This window comes from Paramisgurnus dabryanus, chromosome 2, assembly GCF_030506205.2.
Source record: "Paramisgurnus dabryanus chromosome 2, PD_genome_1.1, whole genome shotgun sequence".
NCBI classification, from domain to species: Eukaryota; Metazoa; Chordata; class Actinopteri; order Cypriniformes; family Cobitidae; genus Paramisgurnus; species Paramisgurnus dabryanus.
This window is the reverse complement of record NC_133338.1, coordinates 8,418,844-8,437,047: the sequence shown is the minus strand read 5'-3', so window position 1 is coordinate 8,437,047 and position 18,204 is coordinate 8,418,844. Positions and strand designations below refer to the sequence as shown.

The following is an 18,204-nucleotide window of genomic DNA, read 5'->3' as shown; positions in this document are numbered from 1 at the left end:
TTGCGACAGTGTAGAAAGCTTGACGGCAAACAGTCGTCCATGTGTTTTTTTTTTTTAAGTTTGTTCAGTTTGTGCACTTAATTTATAAAATGCGTAATACAAACTAGCATTGTTAGTGAAATGTTTTGTGTCCTGAAGCTGATTTTTACTTTTTGTTATGTTTTTAATTCTGCTTTAACCCGGAAATCACGTTAGCAGGTCTACCGTATGTAAACAATTTATTTGGCGTATTTGATCATTTCCTGTGAACCACGAAGGTCTACAAGAGCTAACGTTATCATGGACTGTAATATGCAGCGGATATGCAGTCCAGATCTCAAGTCTATCCATTTGAACATACGTTGCAAACGTACACACGAAAGATGACTGATGTTTCTTCTGGATGCAGATCTTCATGTTCTCTTGATCACATTATGGATGCTTCAAGTTTGGATTTCCACAACATTTTCCTATCGTTATATTCAGGAACACTTCCCAGCCTGAGCAGTAAAGACTTGGCCAGCAAAATAGCATCGTGTCTTACATCGCAAACAGCTGGATCTGTCAGTCATACAGACGTTATGTGCTTGTGTTTGACTCTTACTGAAAACATCATTACCAGACTGTCATCACCGAGTCTGCCACAAGATGTCAGAATATGCTATGAAGACGTTATGAGAAGTCTGTGTGAAATGGATCTGATGGCAAAGCTGGTATGGTACACTTATTTTATGGATACATCTTACCCATGTTACACGACAACACAATCTAAAAAAAGAAAAAAACTTTATTTTGCTCTAAGAGTATCAAGCATTTATTGTTACACACACACACACACACACACACACACACACACACACACACACACACACACACACACACACACACACACACATTCTGGTTTCCATGTTTTGTGGGGACACTCTTAGACGTATTTTATACGTATAATTATTGTATTAATTGTTTACTGGAAGATGTGTGGATACAGATCATAAGTGCCCGTGTGCCACATCTACATTCAGCTCTTTGTGGATTATGGTCAAAACAAATTTTTTATATTTACTGCATTTATACCAGCTATTATGGCAACCCCTAACTGCACAAATTATGCCAGTTTTTCTGGATTTCATAATAAACATTAACTAACTAGCCATTCAAAAGTACCATACGACTACCATTACCTTTAGCGACTCACCAGAATTCTTACACGAAAGAGATCAAGGAGGCAGGGTTTTGACATTTATGTCAAAAATAAGATGGATAAAGACTCTTAAAACGTCCAAGTTAACCTCTCCCTTTGATTTTGGGATGAAATCCTTGAACAGTTTATGTTAATAACTGGTTGGTTGATAGTTTGGATTTGATTCCTTCAATATTTTGACATAGGTTTCCCTCCTTGACTGTCAGGACCAACTGGTGTCTCATTTGTCTACAAAGTGCATGTCAGCTTGTGTCATCAATGACATTTCCATGACTGTAAGTATATTTCAAAGACAACCTGTATAGAGTGAATAAATGATGACAGAATTTTCTTTTTTGGGGGAAACTATCCCTTTAAGAAAGTAAATGGACTGTAAAGGCAATTTTATAGTAATGTAACAGGATTAATGTGTGGAGCGCATATTAAACCTTTGGTATTTCATATGTAATTGTTGATTTTAGGGAAGTAGCAGCTCACTTTGGAGAGACACTTGTGCTAAAGTGTTTTATAAATCAACTCCCAGCGGTGAACTGGATTGCTGTCTGTGGTCTCTCACTTGTGTGATTAAAGGAGTGCTGAGGGGAGACTGCAGAAACAAAAACGGTACTGAACCGTATCTCTTATGATCATACACAAACTTAAACTGTGCTTTCACGACCCTTCACATTGCGCAAATTAAAAAGCCTATTAATAACCGCATAAGCTAACAATTTGTATGCTTCTACTTTGTACAACGTAATTGGCTTTCTAGGCCGCTAACGCAGACGAGATATCACAATGACAAATGTTTGACCAGGCATTAGTGCTAGGTACCATTTGGGGTCCTAGGGGAGACCGAATTGCTCATGACACCGGTTTGGACTACAGCTCTCTACTTCCTGCTTTAATGACGTCAGTAGAACAGTTTCTTGACTAAACTCTGCCCAAAGGAATACGTCAGTCTCCAGCTAAGCTAACGGCAAGCTAAACTGCTGTCGAATCACAACACACTAAACAAACTACACAATAAGAACTCATTTCGACTTCATAGAACAAGGAATATATCAGCTCGTTTTTAGGAGTAAATTGTGTGAAATACCGCATTTTTAACACGTGAAACATGAACCCATGTTATATTGCTCACTGTAAACACAATCAAAGCTCAAAGCTTCAAAAACACAGAAAGAATGGGACCTTTAGGAAAATAATGCAAAAGTTTTACAGTCTTTAAAACTCTTTAATGGAAAACACAGCTATAGATCTCACACTTATTCAGGCGCCAAGCTTATATTTGATATGTAATTAATTATTAAATATGACATCTGTATAGTAAATGCCCGCTGTTTACCCTGCTGCGTCACTGATGTGTTGAATGGCCATATCATTCAGACCCAGCTGCTTTATTTCTCTGTGAATAAGTAGCATTTAATAGATGTCTGTTTTTCCTCCACACAGATGTTTTGACAAAGCTTCTTGGAGCGGTGGATCCATCCCTCACTTGCTTGTACGCCAGCCTTCTTCCTCAACACACACTGGAACCTCGCAAAACTGAAGTGATGAAACATTGCAGAACTTTGTGCACTTTCTTTGACCTTCTCGAAGTCCTCAGCGCTGCTCGGCTGAGATGCGGTGTCTGTTCATCTGTACAAAGAATCGTATTCACTGAGTCCCGAGCTCTTCTGCATGTCATGAGAACCGACGTGGAGTATTTTGTAAATAAAAGAGCGTTACTTCTTCTGAAGAGAAATCTTCTGCGGAGAGCTGGAGAGGACTGGGCGTTGGGTGACGTGCAGTCTGGGTCACATATGGATGAAGGGCTGAATGAAGACCTGTTGGCGGTGGCAGATGCTGTGTTAAATGAAGTGAAGGCCGGTTGGCTCCAGGAAGTGTCTGTGAAAGCTCAGCCCAGTTTCTTTGGTGGGAACTTTGATGTTCATCTTGGAGGAACTTGGAGAGATGATGTGATGTTAAGAGCTTTGAGTCTAATTCTGCTGAAGTCACTAGAAATAAACATTCAGTCCACTTGTGGGAAAGGTAACACTTTCATACTGTTGTAGTTTATTAGGTTAAGAATCAAAATAAAATTCAATAATCGTATTACTTTTATTTTCAAGAACTGAATTGGAACTGATAGAGCATTGAGAGGTTGTGGGTTCAATTCCTATGGAATAGATATACTGATAAAAAAAATGTATACCTTGCCAAGTGCATATGTGTAATGTATCCAATTGCAGCAGCTTAACCCATAAAGAATCACACAGCATTTGATTTTAAACATCAGGGGGCGATGTATCCCTTGATAATGCATTTTCTTCCATTTTCAGGAGCTCAGAATAACATTGACGTCCACCAGTATCTAACAGAGCTCATGTCGTTCCTGCGGCGTCACGCGACCCATCTGTCTACTGAAGCTCACAACTGTTGCTGGGTGACTTCAGTGTTTGCTGAACAGGATGATGACATGATCGAATCAGCCAAAGCTCTCATTGCCTTGTACTTGTATCAGAAAAGGTTTGTCATTTATTACAAGCTTGTTATATAGAGCTTTTTTCTATAGGTTGAGAGATTGTGGATATGACAGTGATAATTAAAGGGGTCCTTGATTATGATTTCACTTTTTTTTACTTCAGTTAGTGTGTAATGTTGCTGTTTGAGCACAGACAACATTTGTAAAGTTACAGAGTTTAATGCAAAGGGAGATATTTGTTGTTAATCTTTTTATAAAAAAATAAAACGAATGGCTGGATCGCCTACAAATGAGCTTCTTCCCGGGTTTGTTACCATGCCCCCAGGACACGCAACAAAGGGGATGAGGGGTTGTGGCTAGAAGGAATACAGCTACGGCCAAAATCATCGGTTGAGCACTGTTTTCATCCTAATCCTACCCCCAAACCCTATGGCCCCTATTTTAACTCTTTCACCGCCAGCGTTTAAAAAAAAAGTTGCCAGCCAGCGCCAGCGTTTTTCATGATTTTCACCAAAGTTTAATGCCTTCCAGAAAATGTTCTTCTTTAAATATATAAACATACAATATACCAAATGAAAGAACAGACCCTCTGCTTTCAAAAAAACAAAAACGTTTCATCCTACCTTCAGTGGTTCTTTTGTAATCAGCTTTTGAATATGGGTAGGTTTTTGCAAAAACACCATATTTTGAGCAAAAAGCAGAGATAATTCCATTTTTATGACGGACTTTTCATAGAGATCCCATTCAGAGCAATCTTTAAAACAGACACGGACATGCAGCAGCTTGCCATAGGGCAATACTTCCGGTTTTAAAAAATTGCGGAAGGGCGCCACCTGGTGGATAATAGCGGTATTGCGGAAAGACGGAAAATCTCGTCATTGGCGGGGAAGCGTTTTCTCTTAACTGACGAGATATCTCGTCAATGGCGGGGAAAGAGTTAACGATCTAAGCGCACTGTCACAGCGCAACGTCTAAATGGGCGTGTCCGAATAAACTTTTGCTAATTTAACGACTGGAAAAATGGTTTGTGCGTCGAGTGCATGGTCGAAAAGGGTTGGTCCTATTTTTTTAATGAGTAATGGGAGTATTTTGGGCGTAACGTACAATAAACCAATGGGAGTCTCAGCTCTCATCCCCTTTAAAAGCCAGTTGCGCTAGCGCTATCTAATCCCTATTTAGATGACGGACTTTGTAAACTGAAAAACTAAGCGGAGAAAGAAGACCACCAGTTTAAGATTAATGTAAAATAATTGTGTTGTTTTTCACTTGTATTGAAATTGTTATTTTTTTATTAAAACCTTTAAAACCCATTTTCTTTTAGTCATGGAAGTAAATGTAAGAAAAGGTTTGTACTCTAAAAATACTTTATTTGTAACAAACAGGAGATAAAGAATTTACAAACGGCTCTCCGCACGTTTCAGCACTTGGACAGCGTCAGTTTTTTTTTAAGCATTACTTAAAAATGTTTCTCATCTCACCATATCCACAGGTCCAGAGTCATCATATACAATAAATCCGTGAGGGAGCGTTAAAAAAAAAAACATTTAAAAACAGATGCATTTGTTTAAAGCAAAGCATTTATTTACTTACCAGGCTACAGGTGAAGCAGCTCTTTGTGCCTTCTAACGTCTCATAATCGGTCCTCATTTATGTCCAAGAGACTCAATAATAATCTTTTACATTCAATCCTTTAATCTTTCATATTTTAAAGCATTTTTGTGCTGCTGCGCATTCATGTATGTGATAAGCAAACCTGCGTTGTTGTCCCGTTTACAGGCACATATTACTAATGCGCTCTTTTAATAACAAAAACAGATTGCACCATTGACTTTAGACCAGGTTTTAGTTGGTCACTAGCGTAGTCTATTTTAGTTGCCTCAAAATAGCAATGCGCCAACAATGTGCCTGAACACACCTCGTTTTCAGACCAGAATGCCCATGGGCGCAAATGCATTTGCTATTTAAACAACGTGGCGCTAAATGTAAAAATGATAATTGCGCCCGGGGGGGAACTAGTAAAAGACACTTGCATTGCGCATTGCGCTGCATTGCGTCGGGTGTAAGATAGATCCCTATATCTCTTGAGATTTGGACGTAGCTGTATCCCCTCTACCCAGAACCGGGGTGAAGCCATGTTGGGATGCTTTTTATATTGTAAACGTGTGTAAGGTGTAAACATGGGACAACGTTGTTTGGTTCCGCTAGCCAGTTAGCTACATACTAATTCATACTTATATGACAAAGTCTACAAACTTGTTTTAGTTTCAAAAAACCAGGAACTCAACTGTCTGTTTTTAGGAGAATGGAAACAACGGTAAAAATATATAAAACAAAACTAAGCATGAACACAGTGCACTTCATAATCACCATCAAACCATCAGAAAACGTCAGTTTACCACCGCTTTAAAGATACATACAGCATTGGGAAACTTAAATATATATATATTTTTACAATATTTACTAGAATTAGACTCAATATCGCTTAGGGGGCTTTCAAAGTAACCTGCACATGCATTTTATCCAATGATTATAAGTGTCCACATTACATGATTACAACTGATAAATTCCACTTTCCAAAGCACATATGCGCAGCTGTCGCCCTCTCCATACCAACGCTGGGGGGAGAGCCGTGAACATTCACACTCAGGCTCGACCACAGCAAACAAGCCCATATTGTATAAAAGCTCTTCGTTATTAATATTTAATTTTAAATGTTAGATTTGCAGACATGGAATCCATATTTAAATATAAATGCTGGTAACTGAAACCCTCCTACTAAGCTACATCACTAGCTGCGTTTCCATTGCAGATTTGCGCAAAACGTAAGCGTTATTTTCTAAATGTCTGCGTTTCTATTAACTAATGATATGTGACTGAAACATAGTTTTTCCTGTCGCGCTAAGTCATTCCAAACATCACGTCGACTGATGTTGGTAGGTTTTCTAATATCAAATCCACCACACTAGGCATTATTTTTAACCGAAGGAGAAGTAAGAGTATTATCCAAACTTTAAAGGGATAGTTTACCAAAAATGAAAATTGTGTCATCATTTTCTCATAATGTTGTTCTAAATCTGTATAAATGTTTTTTTGATTAATACAAAAGAAGATATTTTGATAAATAATGGTAAGCGCACAGCTGATTGTAACCATTGACTTCCATAGTAGGATAACAAATACAGGGTTTCCCGCAGAAACGGCCCGCCTAAGCTTCGAAACCCTACCGCCTTAACTAGGTCATCCAAAAAAAGATGTTGCTGCACAAAAGGCCGTCAAGTTCATCTCGGAGAATAGCGCATACACGCTTCACACCGCGAGCGGGGACGCGCTTCACACGGCCGAAATGTGAAAGACGTGGTCCGGAACGTCACTGTCTGGAGGATATTTAGCCAGTTGATAAAAGATCTTGGAGAGTACCGCGGACACGCTTCACACCGTGAAACAACGCAAAACCAGAAACCGAGAAAAATGCCCTTTAAGTTTTTTTTCGCTCTTGCTCACTTTATTCATGTGCATTATTTACATTCTACAGTAGTTACACTCCTTTAAGATAATGTAATTAATAGTGGGAAATAATCAGTTTTTACCATTTTTGCGCCATCTATCATCGTTCGCCTGCCGTTCTACAACATCTGCTTTAGTATGTCTTTATTAACCCTTTAGTTTCACTTTATCACACAGCTATTCCCATTAGAAGTATCTGTTAAAAACATTTAATTCATTAATAATCCAGTATGTGTTCATTTTCTGTCATAGTTTCTTCAAAATTAAGTTTTATTTGAGTGTTTTAAATAAAAATATTTACATTTTCATCATGACCCACCCCTTTGATTGCCACGCCCCCGTCCCCGCCCACTCGCCCAACCCTACCACCTTAACTAACAAATTGTAACTGAAATACAATGCAATTTAATGGGTACTGTCACCTGCTTACCATCATTTATCAAAATATCTTCTTCATCATTTATCACAATACTTCCATAATATTTGTTTTCCTACTATGGAAGTCAATGGTTACCATCAGCCGTGTGCTTACCATCATTTATCAAAATATCTTCTTTTGTGTTCATCAAAATAACTCTCATACAAGTTTAGAACAACATGAGAGTGAGTAAATGATGACATAATTTTCACTTTTGGGTGAAATATACATTTAAAGCCAAGGAAAGCCCCTTAAACTTAAGAACGGCAATGTATAGGTGTTTCTTGGAGATAATAGTACCGTTTTTTAAATCAAAATAGATGTAGGAGTATTATCCAAACATCATTGGCAAGGAAAGCCTCTTATACTTGGGAGCAGACACATATTTGAGCTGTTTCTGGAAGGTTTTAGTACATACATACCGCGTCATGTTCAAATAATGATTATGTGACCTACTTGCATCAGGTGACCTGATTCCATTGCAGTTTTGCGAAATACACCTTTTATGAAATGCCTGCGTAAAAAGAATTTGCGATATATGGGAGTTTTTACTAAATTGACGTGTTTCCATTGGCCCTTATTTTCAATTTGCACTATTGACATTCACATTTACATTAACAATAGGCTTGAACAGGTAACAAATCTTGTAATAAGAAAGTATGCACAAAACTGAACCATGCACATTACATCTGAAAGAATGTCATGATGTCAACCGCAACACTAGGATCAAGTAAAACTAGTAGTAAGATCCTGCCTTGGGCTGAAGCTTAATGTCATTTTAAGTACAAGAATACAAACATTAGGTAATCATGTACAGTACCTGTGCAATATGTTAGGGAAGAGTTCACCCCCCAAAAAGTTAAATTTTTTTACTTTAATTTATTTAATCTTCCAAATTAAAAACACAGCATACAGGTAAAGTAAAAGATCAAAGTAAAGGAGTAAATTAACAATACCTTTCAAGCTAAATTAGACACATGCTTAAACAATTACACTAAATTGAGATAGATAGTAGCTAATGTGCCTGGGGGTAATTTCACAATCCTAAAATCTAGTGCGACCGCACCTTAAAGCACAGTGATTGCATTCATGCATTTGAAGGTTAAGATAAAGTCTAAAATATGCCATTGCAAACAATGCTAAGTAAATGGTGAATAGGATTTGTTTTTTCTCTTCACAGTTTGAATTTCTCAGTTCCTGTTTGCCTTTGGGGCTGTAACCCCCACTGTCATTTCATTATCTTGCTCCGGTCCCTCTCCTTCGACCACACCGTGCTACTCGATTTCCTCATTTCCACAGAAACCTGTTTCTTGGAGTATTGCGTCCGCTACTTGAAGCTCCTCCGTGAGGACTGGACGGGGTTTTGTAGGTCTTGTCGTCATGTTGAAGATTCTGATGGGAACCTCGGTGTCCCTAGAAAACTGACAGCTAATCTCATGGATAGAGAAACACCAGAATCGTCTCAGATGTATGTAGTTTCCTGCGCAACAGGAAGTGATGTCAGAGCCGCCACAGTTCCACGACTGGTTGATTATGGAAGCTCAGATGAATCTGAGGAGGCAGAAGAGAGCAGTTCTGACCTCCACACGAATGCAGTTGATTTTGGTAGGATGGAGGTAAAAGGATCGTTGTACCCATCTGTAACCACGATGGAACAAGATTGTGTATCTGAATGTCTGTTTGATAAAGTGCTGGCGTGTCTTGAGGAGTTGAAGGTGGCAATAACGAGACTGCACAACAAGGCGCTCTTTCCCTACAACCCTGCCTCCCTTTTAAAACTGTTAAACAATCTTCAACCCAAAAAGAACTTGGTAAGTCAACCAAGACTCAAAGCTGTCTAACAAGGATTATTATAACCAGAAACACAAGATTCTGCACCCACAAAAGCTCCAGATCTTTACAGATACGTACCAGTTTCCCATGTCTTGACAGGACATTAATGGGGATAATCCTCCCTGGAGCAACCTGTGGTTATGCGTCTTAAGCCTGCTGAAAGGCTTAATTTCATAACGATTTTATTTTTTTCATCTTCAGAGATCAAAAACACTTGATGTATTATAAACATATTGTTTCATTAAAAATAACTTTAAATATAGTGACCAAAGTCACATAGTCATTGTGTAGAGACCCTGTCTGCAATTAATTAAAGCAAATTGTATCATTTGACTCTTTAAGGATACAATATTGGATTGCCCCAATATTTAAAGACTACTTATTTAAGTAATATGTACAGTGTCAGAAAAAAATGGTCCAGAAAGGTCCCCTAGCTGGGGTAGTAGTAGTAATACCTTTTAAAAGCAAGTAAAATTTAGGTGCAAATATGAGGCTGTTTACACTTGGCATTAACATGCGTTTTCGTTGATCAGATCACAAGTGGACGAAGTTAATGCCAGGTGTAAACAGTGTTTAAAACGTTTTCAACGCGTCCACTTTCGACCACTTTCAACCACATCCAGAGGTAGTCGAAAACACTGTCGATCGGATCGCTTTGGAGTTGCGGAACGCAAATGCGGTTGAATGTGTTCGAACAGCCTTACGCGACACCTTCTCTCCGCCCATTTATCTAATCTGAGGTATTAAACACAAGTTTTACGTCTTTTTTTTTACTTCTGGTGTGAACATACAGTGAACAGCGCTATTTTTAGCCTTTCATTGATAAAACTACTGCGGGTGTTCTCCGTAGTTTCGTTTTGAAAGCGTGAAAGTTGCGCGATCCTATTTCATCAATTGCGCTGAAAATTCAGAGAAAGCTCCAACATATAAACGTACAAAACACTGTGCAGCATGTTTACTTGCTAAACAAGCAGCGGACTCTGACATAATATTAGTTTGCTTCCATATAAACTCATAATTACTCTCGCTTTTTATATAATATTTAAAAAAAAATCATGAAATATTAGGGATTTTGTCACTTTATCATCTTGTAAATAAAGTTTGACATAAGGAATGCTGTTTCCGTGTCCAAGCCTCTGATTTTAAGTGAGACTAGATTCTAAACCGATGTTTATTGGCATTGTTTATTCACGGTGTTAACTCACGGTGTACACTACTTTATCAGGCTTACGGCATCTCATGTACGTCATGAAAATTCTGCTTCTTAGTCAGGAAAAGTCGGTGAAAAGTCAAGGAATTTGACATTTGGCTTAGAGTGGGAACCCTGATTTGAACTCTTTAGGGGCAAAGGTGTACTTTTTGAAAGGGTAACGCCCCAATGACTACACATTCATGTGAAATTGCCAGCACGTAAAACAGGTAAATTTTTTGTGAGATCAGGTTGGGTATTCGATGTAATTGGTTGATTCTAGTCTAAAGAGCTTTATATATGAAGAGTTTGGTTTCAAAACGCAATAAGTCTTTTTTGCCTAATTTTGGTAAAAACGTTTTTTCTATACCAAGAAAGTGACAAAATGAAAACCACTATTTTCTGTAACAAACTTTCGCATAGCATCTTTAGGTAATAATAACATAAAAAAATTCAAATCGATAATTACATTTTCAAAGATTTATTATAAAAACAGATCATTTAAAAAAAAAAAAATCAAAATACTACAAATTTACAAAGTTTTTCATGAGATCCCTTGGGGTCAATGTGTTAGCATGAGAGAAGCTTGATGCTGTCGGGAGAACAAGCAACCGGCATTTTTCCTTCGCCCGAGTGCCTCTCGCATAAATTATTAGATGTTATTGGCTTACGTTTCTTTCCCCTCACAGAAAACTCTCACAGGTTTATCAATGCCATCAAAGTATTATTTTGTTTTTGTTTGTTTGTTGATCACGAAGTACAAAGTAGATGAGGGAAACTAGGATTCCGTGTGTATTCCGTCCCACCATTGTTGTTTACAATGCGTGGAATGGTGCGCTGTAATATGTGGAGCGTATTTATTGCATTCTGCAGAAAAGGAGGAGTGGCGTTTATTGCGTTTTGGGAAAAAAGGAGAAAAGATGACAGAATAACACACCGGATATTGTATTTTGCGTGAAATTCAGAATTTATTTTTTAATACTGATCTGATACAGTACTGCAGTAACTGTTTTTTTTATAAATGGCGTTTATTGGGTTTTGGTACCAAACCAAAGAGTATAGCACAAGAGGGGAAACTCTCATTCGTTTTTGGCAACAGTCACTAGGTGGCGCTTCAGTAGCGCGGCCGCCATTTTGGAATGAAAATTCTCACAGCCAATTCATTCTCAATTCATTCTCAGCAAATCTCACAGCCAAATCAGAAGCGCAATAGTAAGTTTCTTAAATTACATTTTTTTTTCACTTGCTACACCTACACGAAACTCTGTATTGTCTTGTATGTATGTGTTGATTTGTTGTTGTTATCAGTTGTGGAATCAAATCATTAAATAGATACACATTTGAGGTAGTTTTTTTCTTGCTTTATTATGTAATTCTATTTTATGCTACTTTACACATTTACTACTATTATTAGTTACCAACTCCACTAGGTATGAAATATATTTTGTACATATTAATCCCCTGGATCCCGCTACAAAATCTTATAGAACATGATGCATTGCTCTGTCTGTTATCCTACAGTATAATTGCCACTTTTGGACAATGGCTGTTTTTTTTTGACTTAATCAATTTCGAGCAATTCACATGTATATGTGTGTATATGTGTATGTATATGGAGCCAAAATATTATGTGTGGATGAGTTTATGTCGGTATGTATCTATGTAAAATTAGCCTATAGAAAAGTGGAAGACTTGTCTAAATATCTGAAAATAAGCTGTAAAAAGGGATTAATGATCACTGGTCTGATTGTATGTTATTCTGTGTTATCATCATTCAGTTTGAATTTGATCTTTTAATGTACAAAGTAGCTGATATTGCCATTACTTCTAGTTGACTCCCGATTCGCTTTCATTCCAAAATGGCGGATTCGTGGGGCTGCTGCTGGGCGCTGGTGTTGCAATGGAACGTTCTATTGAGTTTCCCCTCTTGTGCTTCTATACTCTTTGACCAAACTCTTCATATATTCACATTATACTTAACTCTTTCCCCGCCAGAGTTTAAAAAAAGTTGCCAGCCAGCGGCAGCATTTTTCATGATTTTGACAGAAGTTTAATGCTTTCCAGAAAATCTTTAAATATATAAACAAACAATATATCAAATGAAAGAACAGACCCTCTGCTTTAAAAAAAAAAGTTTCATTAGTTCTCTTTTATCACTTCTCAAATAGGGGTAGGTTTCTTAAAAAAACCCAATTTTAAGCAAAAATTAAATGATTAGATAATTAAATTTTTGCAAAAGACTTTTGATAGAGATCAGATGCAGAGCGATCTTAAAACATACACGGAGTTCTGGCTTTTTCATGCGAGGCATTACTTCAGGGTTGTAAGAGTTGCAGAAGGTGGATAATAGCGGTATTGCGGAAAGCCGGAATTTTTTGTCATTGGCGGGGAAGCGTTTTCTCTTAATTGACGAGATAACTCGTCAATGGCGGGGAAAGAGTTATATGGACTGAACCATACCTGATTGTGATTGTTCTCCTTTTCCCGCTCGTCTGCACTCACACTACACTTTATGATCCATACACGACTTACATCATCAAAACATGTCCAAGGCGTGCACTTTAAATCTATTGTATTGTGTCAGGATGCTGGTCATTCAGCCATCAAAACACTGAAAACAAATAATTTTACAAATTGCCACAGTATTTTTACAGTCTATGGTCGGGACCCACTAGTGGGTCACGCAGTGGGATCAGGTGGGTCGCACAAAGTCACTTTTTATAATGAAAAACCCCAAAAAAGTTTTGCCTCATACTGAGGACAATTTATCGCAATGGTTTTGATATCAGGTATTTCGGGGTTGCAATTAAATGTACATTTCATTTATATAATGACATGGAAAATATAAACTACTTCCTTCTTAATAAGAACACATTTTCTAAATGTAGTTTTTGCAAATTTCTCCAAAAATATTTTGTGGGTCGTGAAATTAAAACATTTTGGAACCACTGTGCTATGGAGTGATCACATAATTGTGTGAGCACACGTTGGGGTCAAACGTACTCGCGTATTGTACGGTACGCATATGGTGAGCACACCCTAAATGTTTGGCATTTTTTTAAGTGCATGTAAAAAATTTGTTTGAGGAAAGACTGATAACACGTCGTTGAATTATGTAGAGATTTCAGACAATGCATCTTAGCCTAGCACATAAACCTTTCTGCCAGTCTTCTACCAGTGGTACCATTGTTATCTTAAGCACACATAATTTTTTTCATCAAAATAACTGAATAGCAATCCAGGACATAAAATACTCTTGCCTTTATATAGTGTCAGTCCTGCATTCAATGTACGTCTGTGGGACTTGACCTGTTTTATTGCCTGCAGGTAAAATAGTTAAAAATCCAGAAATTTTGATTGTATTATTAATGTCTGAGCTTGAAAGCATATAGTTGCCTAACAAAGTTTAATACATCTTGTAACACATAAACAAACTCCTGACGCAAAGTATTAGCGCAATATTTTATGTCCTGTTGTTCATAGTCACATATGATCATTTAGCAGATGCTTTTACAGTGCATTCAACCCCTTCATTTTACAAATACAGGTATGTGTGCTACCGGATATTCAAACCCAGAACCTTTGTGTTGCTAAAGCAATGCATAACCAACTGAGCTACAGTTAACAATTTGCATTAACTGCTTGCAATGCAAACAGCATTAAAAGTTGTTCTTGTGAATCTGTAATGTCATTTTTACTTAAGATCCACACTCAGATGATCAGTCGATCTTTAAGGGATTAGGGCCCAACAGCATTAACATTTAAATGACATCACCAGCTAATGGGAAAATTCAATTTCCTTCACTTTGCATGCAAATGTCCAGAATCAACAACTATACATGCAGCCAACAGCTTTTCAAAGGGAAAGGCAGCAGTTTAGCAGATCTGGTGTCATGATAAGACTTATTATATGAAAGGAGAACTTTAATTAATTTAATACATCAAGAATCTCGGAAGATTATAAGTGGAGTGTCCTACAATTTGCAAATCTAATTGTGCCTTTTATAATGTATAATGTAATTTAATATAAAGATAATTTTTATTGCATGTAAACAAACCACCTTGTCTTACATAATAAATAAGCATATTAATTTACATACTAATTGACTTTGTACCCATTAAAACACAATCGAGTTACAACATGTCCATGCTCTAGCAACAGAAGAGTCTCGAGACTAAATTATTTAAATGCGATGTCATTTATTGCTTTTGAAAAGATATGATAATTCAGGACCTGACTCCCTAAGTTACATTATTATAAGTTGCCTGCATCAATTTTCGTACTTTACCGTGTGTTAGTAGTACTATAGGCTTATTCTTTTTTTATCTTTATCTGATCACAAACACAAAATCAAACATTCAAGTTCCACCACAACAAAAATACATTATTACAGGGAAATTTATATAAAAAAAGGAGTAACCCAATTATAAACAATTATTTTGTAAAAAAAAATTATAAATCTCCTAAAACAAAATTTCCTTAAATTATTTGTTGTAAACTGGATGGTAATTGTTCCAGAACTGGCGCCCATATCTGATTAAACAAAGTTCTGTTCACCTAACCACAGCGGTTAATCTCTCCATAGGCAAGATTTAAAAAAATGATACCAGAGTTAAATGGATGGAGGTTTATGTTGAATCCACATTATTCTTAAGATGAAAGATTTAAATTCATTTATTCATTTCATTTATTCATTTAGCTGACGCTTTTATCCAAAGCGACTTACAATTGCTATATATGTCAGAGGTCGCACGCCTCTGGAGAAACTAGGGGTTAAGTGTCTTGCTCATGAGACACAATGATGTGTCACAGTGGATTCGAACCTGGGTCTCTCACACCAAAGGTTAAATAAAGCTTAAATCGGGCAGTTTCCCGGACAGGGTTTAGATTAAGGACCAGGCCTTAGTTATATTAGGACAAGTTCTTAACTCTGATCTAGGTTAGAGCTAAATTCTGCAGAAAAGTAGATCTCGGGGGCCAAACTCACCTGCCTGCAATTTTCTGGTATTTCTGAAGACCTTGATTACCTTGCTCAAGTGTGTTTAATTAGGGCTGGAGCTAAACTCAGCAGAAAAGTGGATCTCAAGGGCCACAGTTGAGAACTGGACATTAAAAAAGTTATTTTTACAAGCATACACAAGCATAAAAATAAAGGTGCTTCACAATGCTAGAACAGAACTTCCCAAACTTCAGAGTGGTTAGCCCCCCCAAAATATAGCAAAAGCTTCTCGACCCCTCCCCCCATTTGTATATTACATATATTTAATAAAGCAGATTGTTACTTTGCACAAAATTATCAACATTAATTAACCAGTTTTTACGAATTCAATGTGAATGATGAGAACTAACATAAAATGTAATATTTTAATATTCTGGTGAAAGATTACATAAACATTCTTAACAAATATATTTAAACCAATAACGCTACATACTTTCTGCATACAATTATAATGCATCAAAGTGTGTAACAGAAGCTACATACTAGTTCACAAATCTATTGCAATGAGTTACATAACTATGTTAAAAAACAATCTAAAACCATTTACAAGCAATGTATCTCACCTCACTATAATGGAGAAAAAAATCTATATCCTTTATGTTTATGTAATAAGGAAGAAAAAAATCGCATTTCAGAACATTTTAAATTATTTTCATATTTTGATTTAGCCTAGCCAAGGCCCCTCAGCCCACAGTTTGGGAAGCACTGCCATAGAAGAACCTTTTCTGTCTAAATGGATATTAAAGCACCTTTAACTTGTGAAGATCCTTTCTGTCTCCAGGGGTGTCACTAAGAGGGGAGACATTACTTTTGGGGCCCTCAGATATAATTTTTATTATTACAGAAATAGTAGGAATGTAATAGAAATTATAAATGTATCTATCAAAGAGTTACCAATCAAACAAAGTTATGGCTTGTTTCTACAATTCCAGCAAAATTACCCAGCATTCACTGCATGGTTTCATCCAGTCTTATGTAGCCTCAAGACAAGAGTCACGTCTGTTTGTTGAGACGCGGGCACGAATAGCGGAGGCTCACGGTGTGGAGCATAGCGCGAGTATAGACAAAGCTTTAGTCAGTCACCGAGTGAGATCAGATGGTAAACTGCCAAATTATACATGTCTTTGATGAGGAAGTATAAGTCTGGACATCAGAAACAAAAACCCCTGTCTGTCTCACAAAAGCTTTAAGGTGAAAAAATGTTCTTCAGATTATTAAAATGTATATTCTTTTAAGAACCTTTTACTAAATGGCTCTTTAAAGAAACAAAAATGGTTATATGGTTTCAAAACAATGGCACTGATATATTTTAAAAGATGTCAGTGCAGGCTATTTTTAGTTAAAAGATTAGTCCATTTTCTTAAAAAAATCCAGATAATTCACTCACCACCATGTCATCCAAAATGTTGATGTCTTTCTTTGTTCAGTCGAGAAGAAATTATGTTTTTTTGAGGAAAACATTCCAGGATTTTTCTCATTTTAATGGACTCCAACACGTAACAGTTTAAATGCAGTTTAAAATTGCAGTTTCAACAGAGTTTCAAAGGACTCTAAATGATCCCAAAGAGGCATACGGTTCTTATCTAGCGAAACAAGAAAAATAAAACATGCACTTTTAAACCACAACTTCTCTTCTTCCTCCGGCTGTGTGACAAGCCAGCGCGACCTCACGTAATTGCGTAATGCCGTGGAAAGGTCATGTGTTACATATATGAAACGCATGCTTGCAGACCATTTTAAACAATTAACTGACACAAAGATATTAATTAGTACCGTTTGACAAACAACAACGTCGGAACAGTCCCCTTCCTCCACACGTAAACACTGGGGCGTAGTTTCGCATTCGTCATTCGTGACCTCTTGACGTGATGACGTATCATGTGAGGTCGCGCTGGCGCGTCACACGACCGGAGGAAGACGAGAAGTTGTGGTTTAAAAGTGCATATTTTTTATTTTTCATGTCAAATATGACAATCATTTCGCAAGATAAGACCCTTAAGCCTAGTTTGGGATCATTTAGAGTCCTTTGAAACTCAGGTGAAACTGCAATTTTAAACTGAATTAAACTGTTACGTGTTGGGGTCCATTAAATTCCATTAAAATGAGAAAAATTCTGGAATGTTTTCCTCAAAAACATAATTTCTTCTCGACTGAATAAAGAAAGACATCAACATTTTGGATGACATGGTGGTGAGTAAATTATCTGGATTTTTTTTAAGAAAGTGAACTAATCCTTTAAAACAGCTCAAACATTCATTTTAATCTGGGACTATAGGCTTAAACCCCCTGTCCGAGAAACCACACCTTACCATTAAGCTCTTTTAGGTGTTAAAATTTGATGACTTTAAGTGTGCCTCTTTTTGAGGAGGGGCGAGCAATTATACTCTTAAAGGTGCTTTATGATGCCATTGAAGAATTATTTGCTTAACAAAGAACCTTTGAAGAATCTTCTGTTTCACAAAATGTTCTTTTTAGTGAAAAGATTATAAAAAGAAATGGTTCTTCTAAGAACCTTCGACTGAATGGTTCTTTGAGGAACCAGAAATGGCATTGCTGTCAAGAACCTTTTGAGCACCTTTATTCTTAATTGGGGCGGTTTCCCAGACAGGGCTTATCCTAGTCCCATAAATGTTT

The 18,204-nt window shown here is 37.1% G+C and overlaps 1 protein-coding gene across 1 annotated transcript; it reads left to right on the top strand.

The window, feature by feature from the left end:
* The first annotated feature begins 43 nt into the window (after nt 1-43).
* lins1 (lines homolog 1) lies at nt 44-9,643 on the top strand. The gene is made up of 6 exons (XM_065294294.2): nt 44-692; nt 1,366-1,455; nt 1,642-1,783; nt 2,615-3,193; nt 3,484-3,670; nt 8,729-9,643. The coding sequence occupies exons 1-6, from the start codon at nt 303-305 to the stop codon at nt 9,387-9,389; spliced, it is 2,049 nt and encodes a 682-aa protein (XP_065150366.1). The 5' UTR covers nt 44-302; the 3' UTR covers nt 9,390-9,643.
* Nucleotides 9,644-18,204: the final 8,561 nt, after the last annotated feature.

Bases quoted from the DNA above. Each gene is read 5' to 3' on its own strand.
- lins1 (XM_065294294.2), top strand. From the start codon at position 303: ATGCAGTCCAGATCTCAAGTCTATCCATTTGAACATACGTTGCAAACG. The intron at 1,784-2,614 runs GTACTGAACCGT...TCCTCCACACAG, and splicing joins AGACTGCAGAAACAAAAACG to ATGTTTTGACAAAGCTTCTT. The intron at 3,671-8,728 runs GTTTGTCATTTA...TTCTCTTCACAG, and splicing joins TTGTACTTGTATCAGAAAAG to TTTGAATTTCTCAGTTCCTG.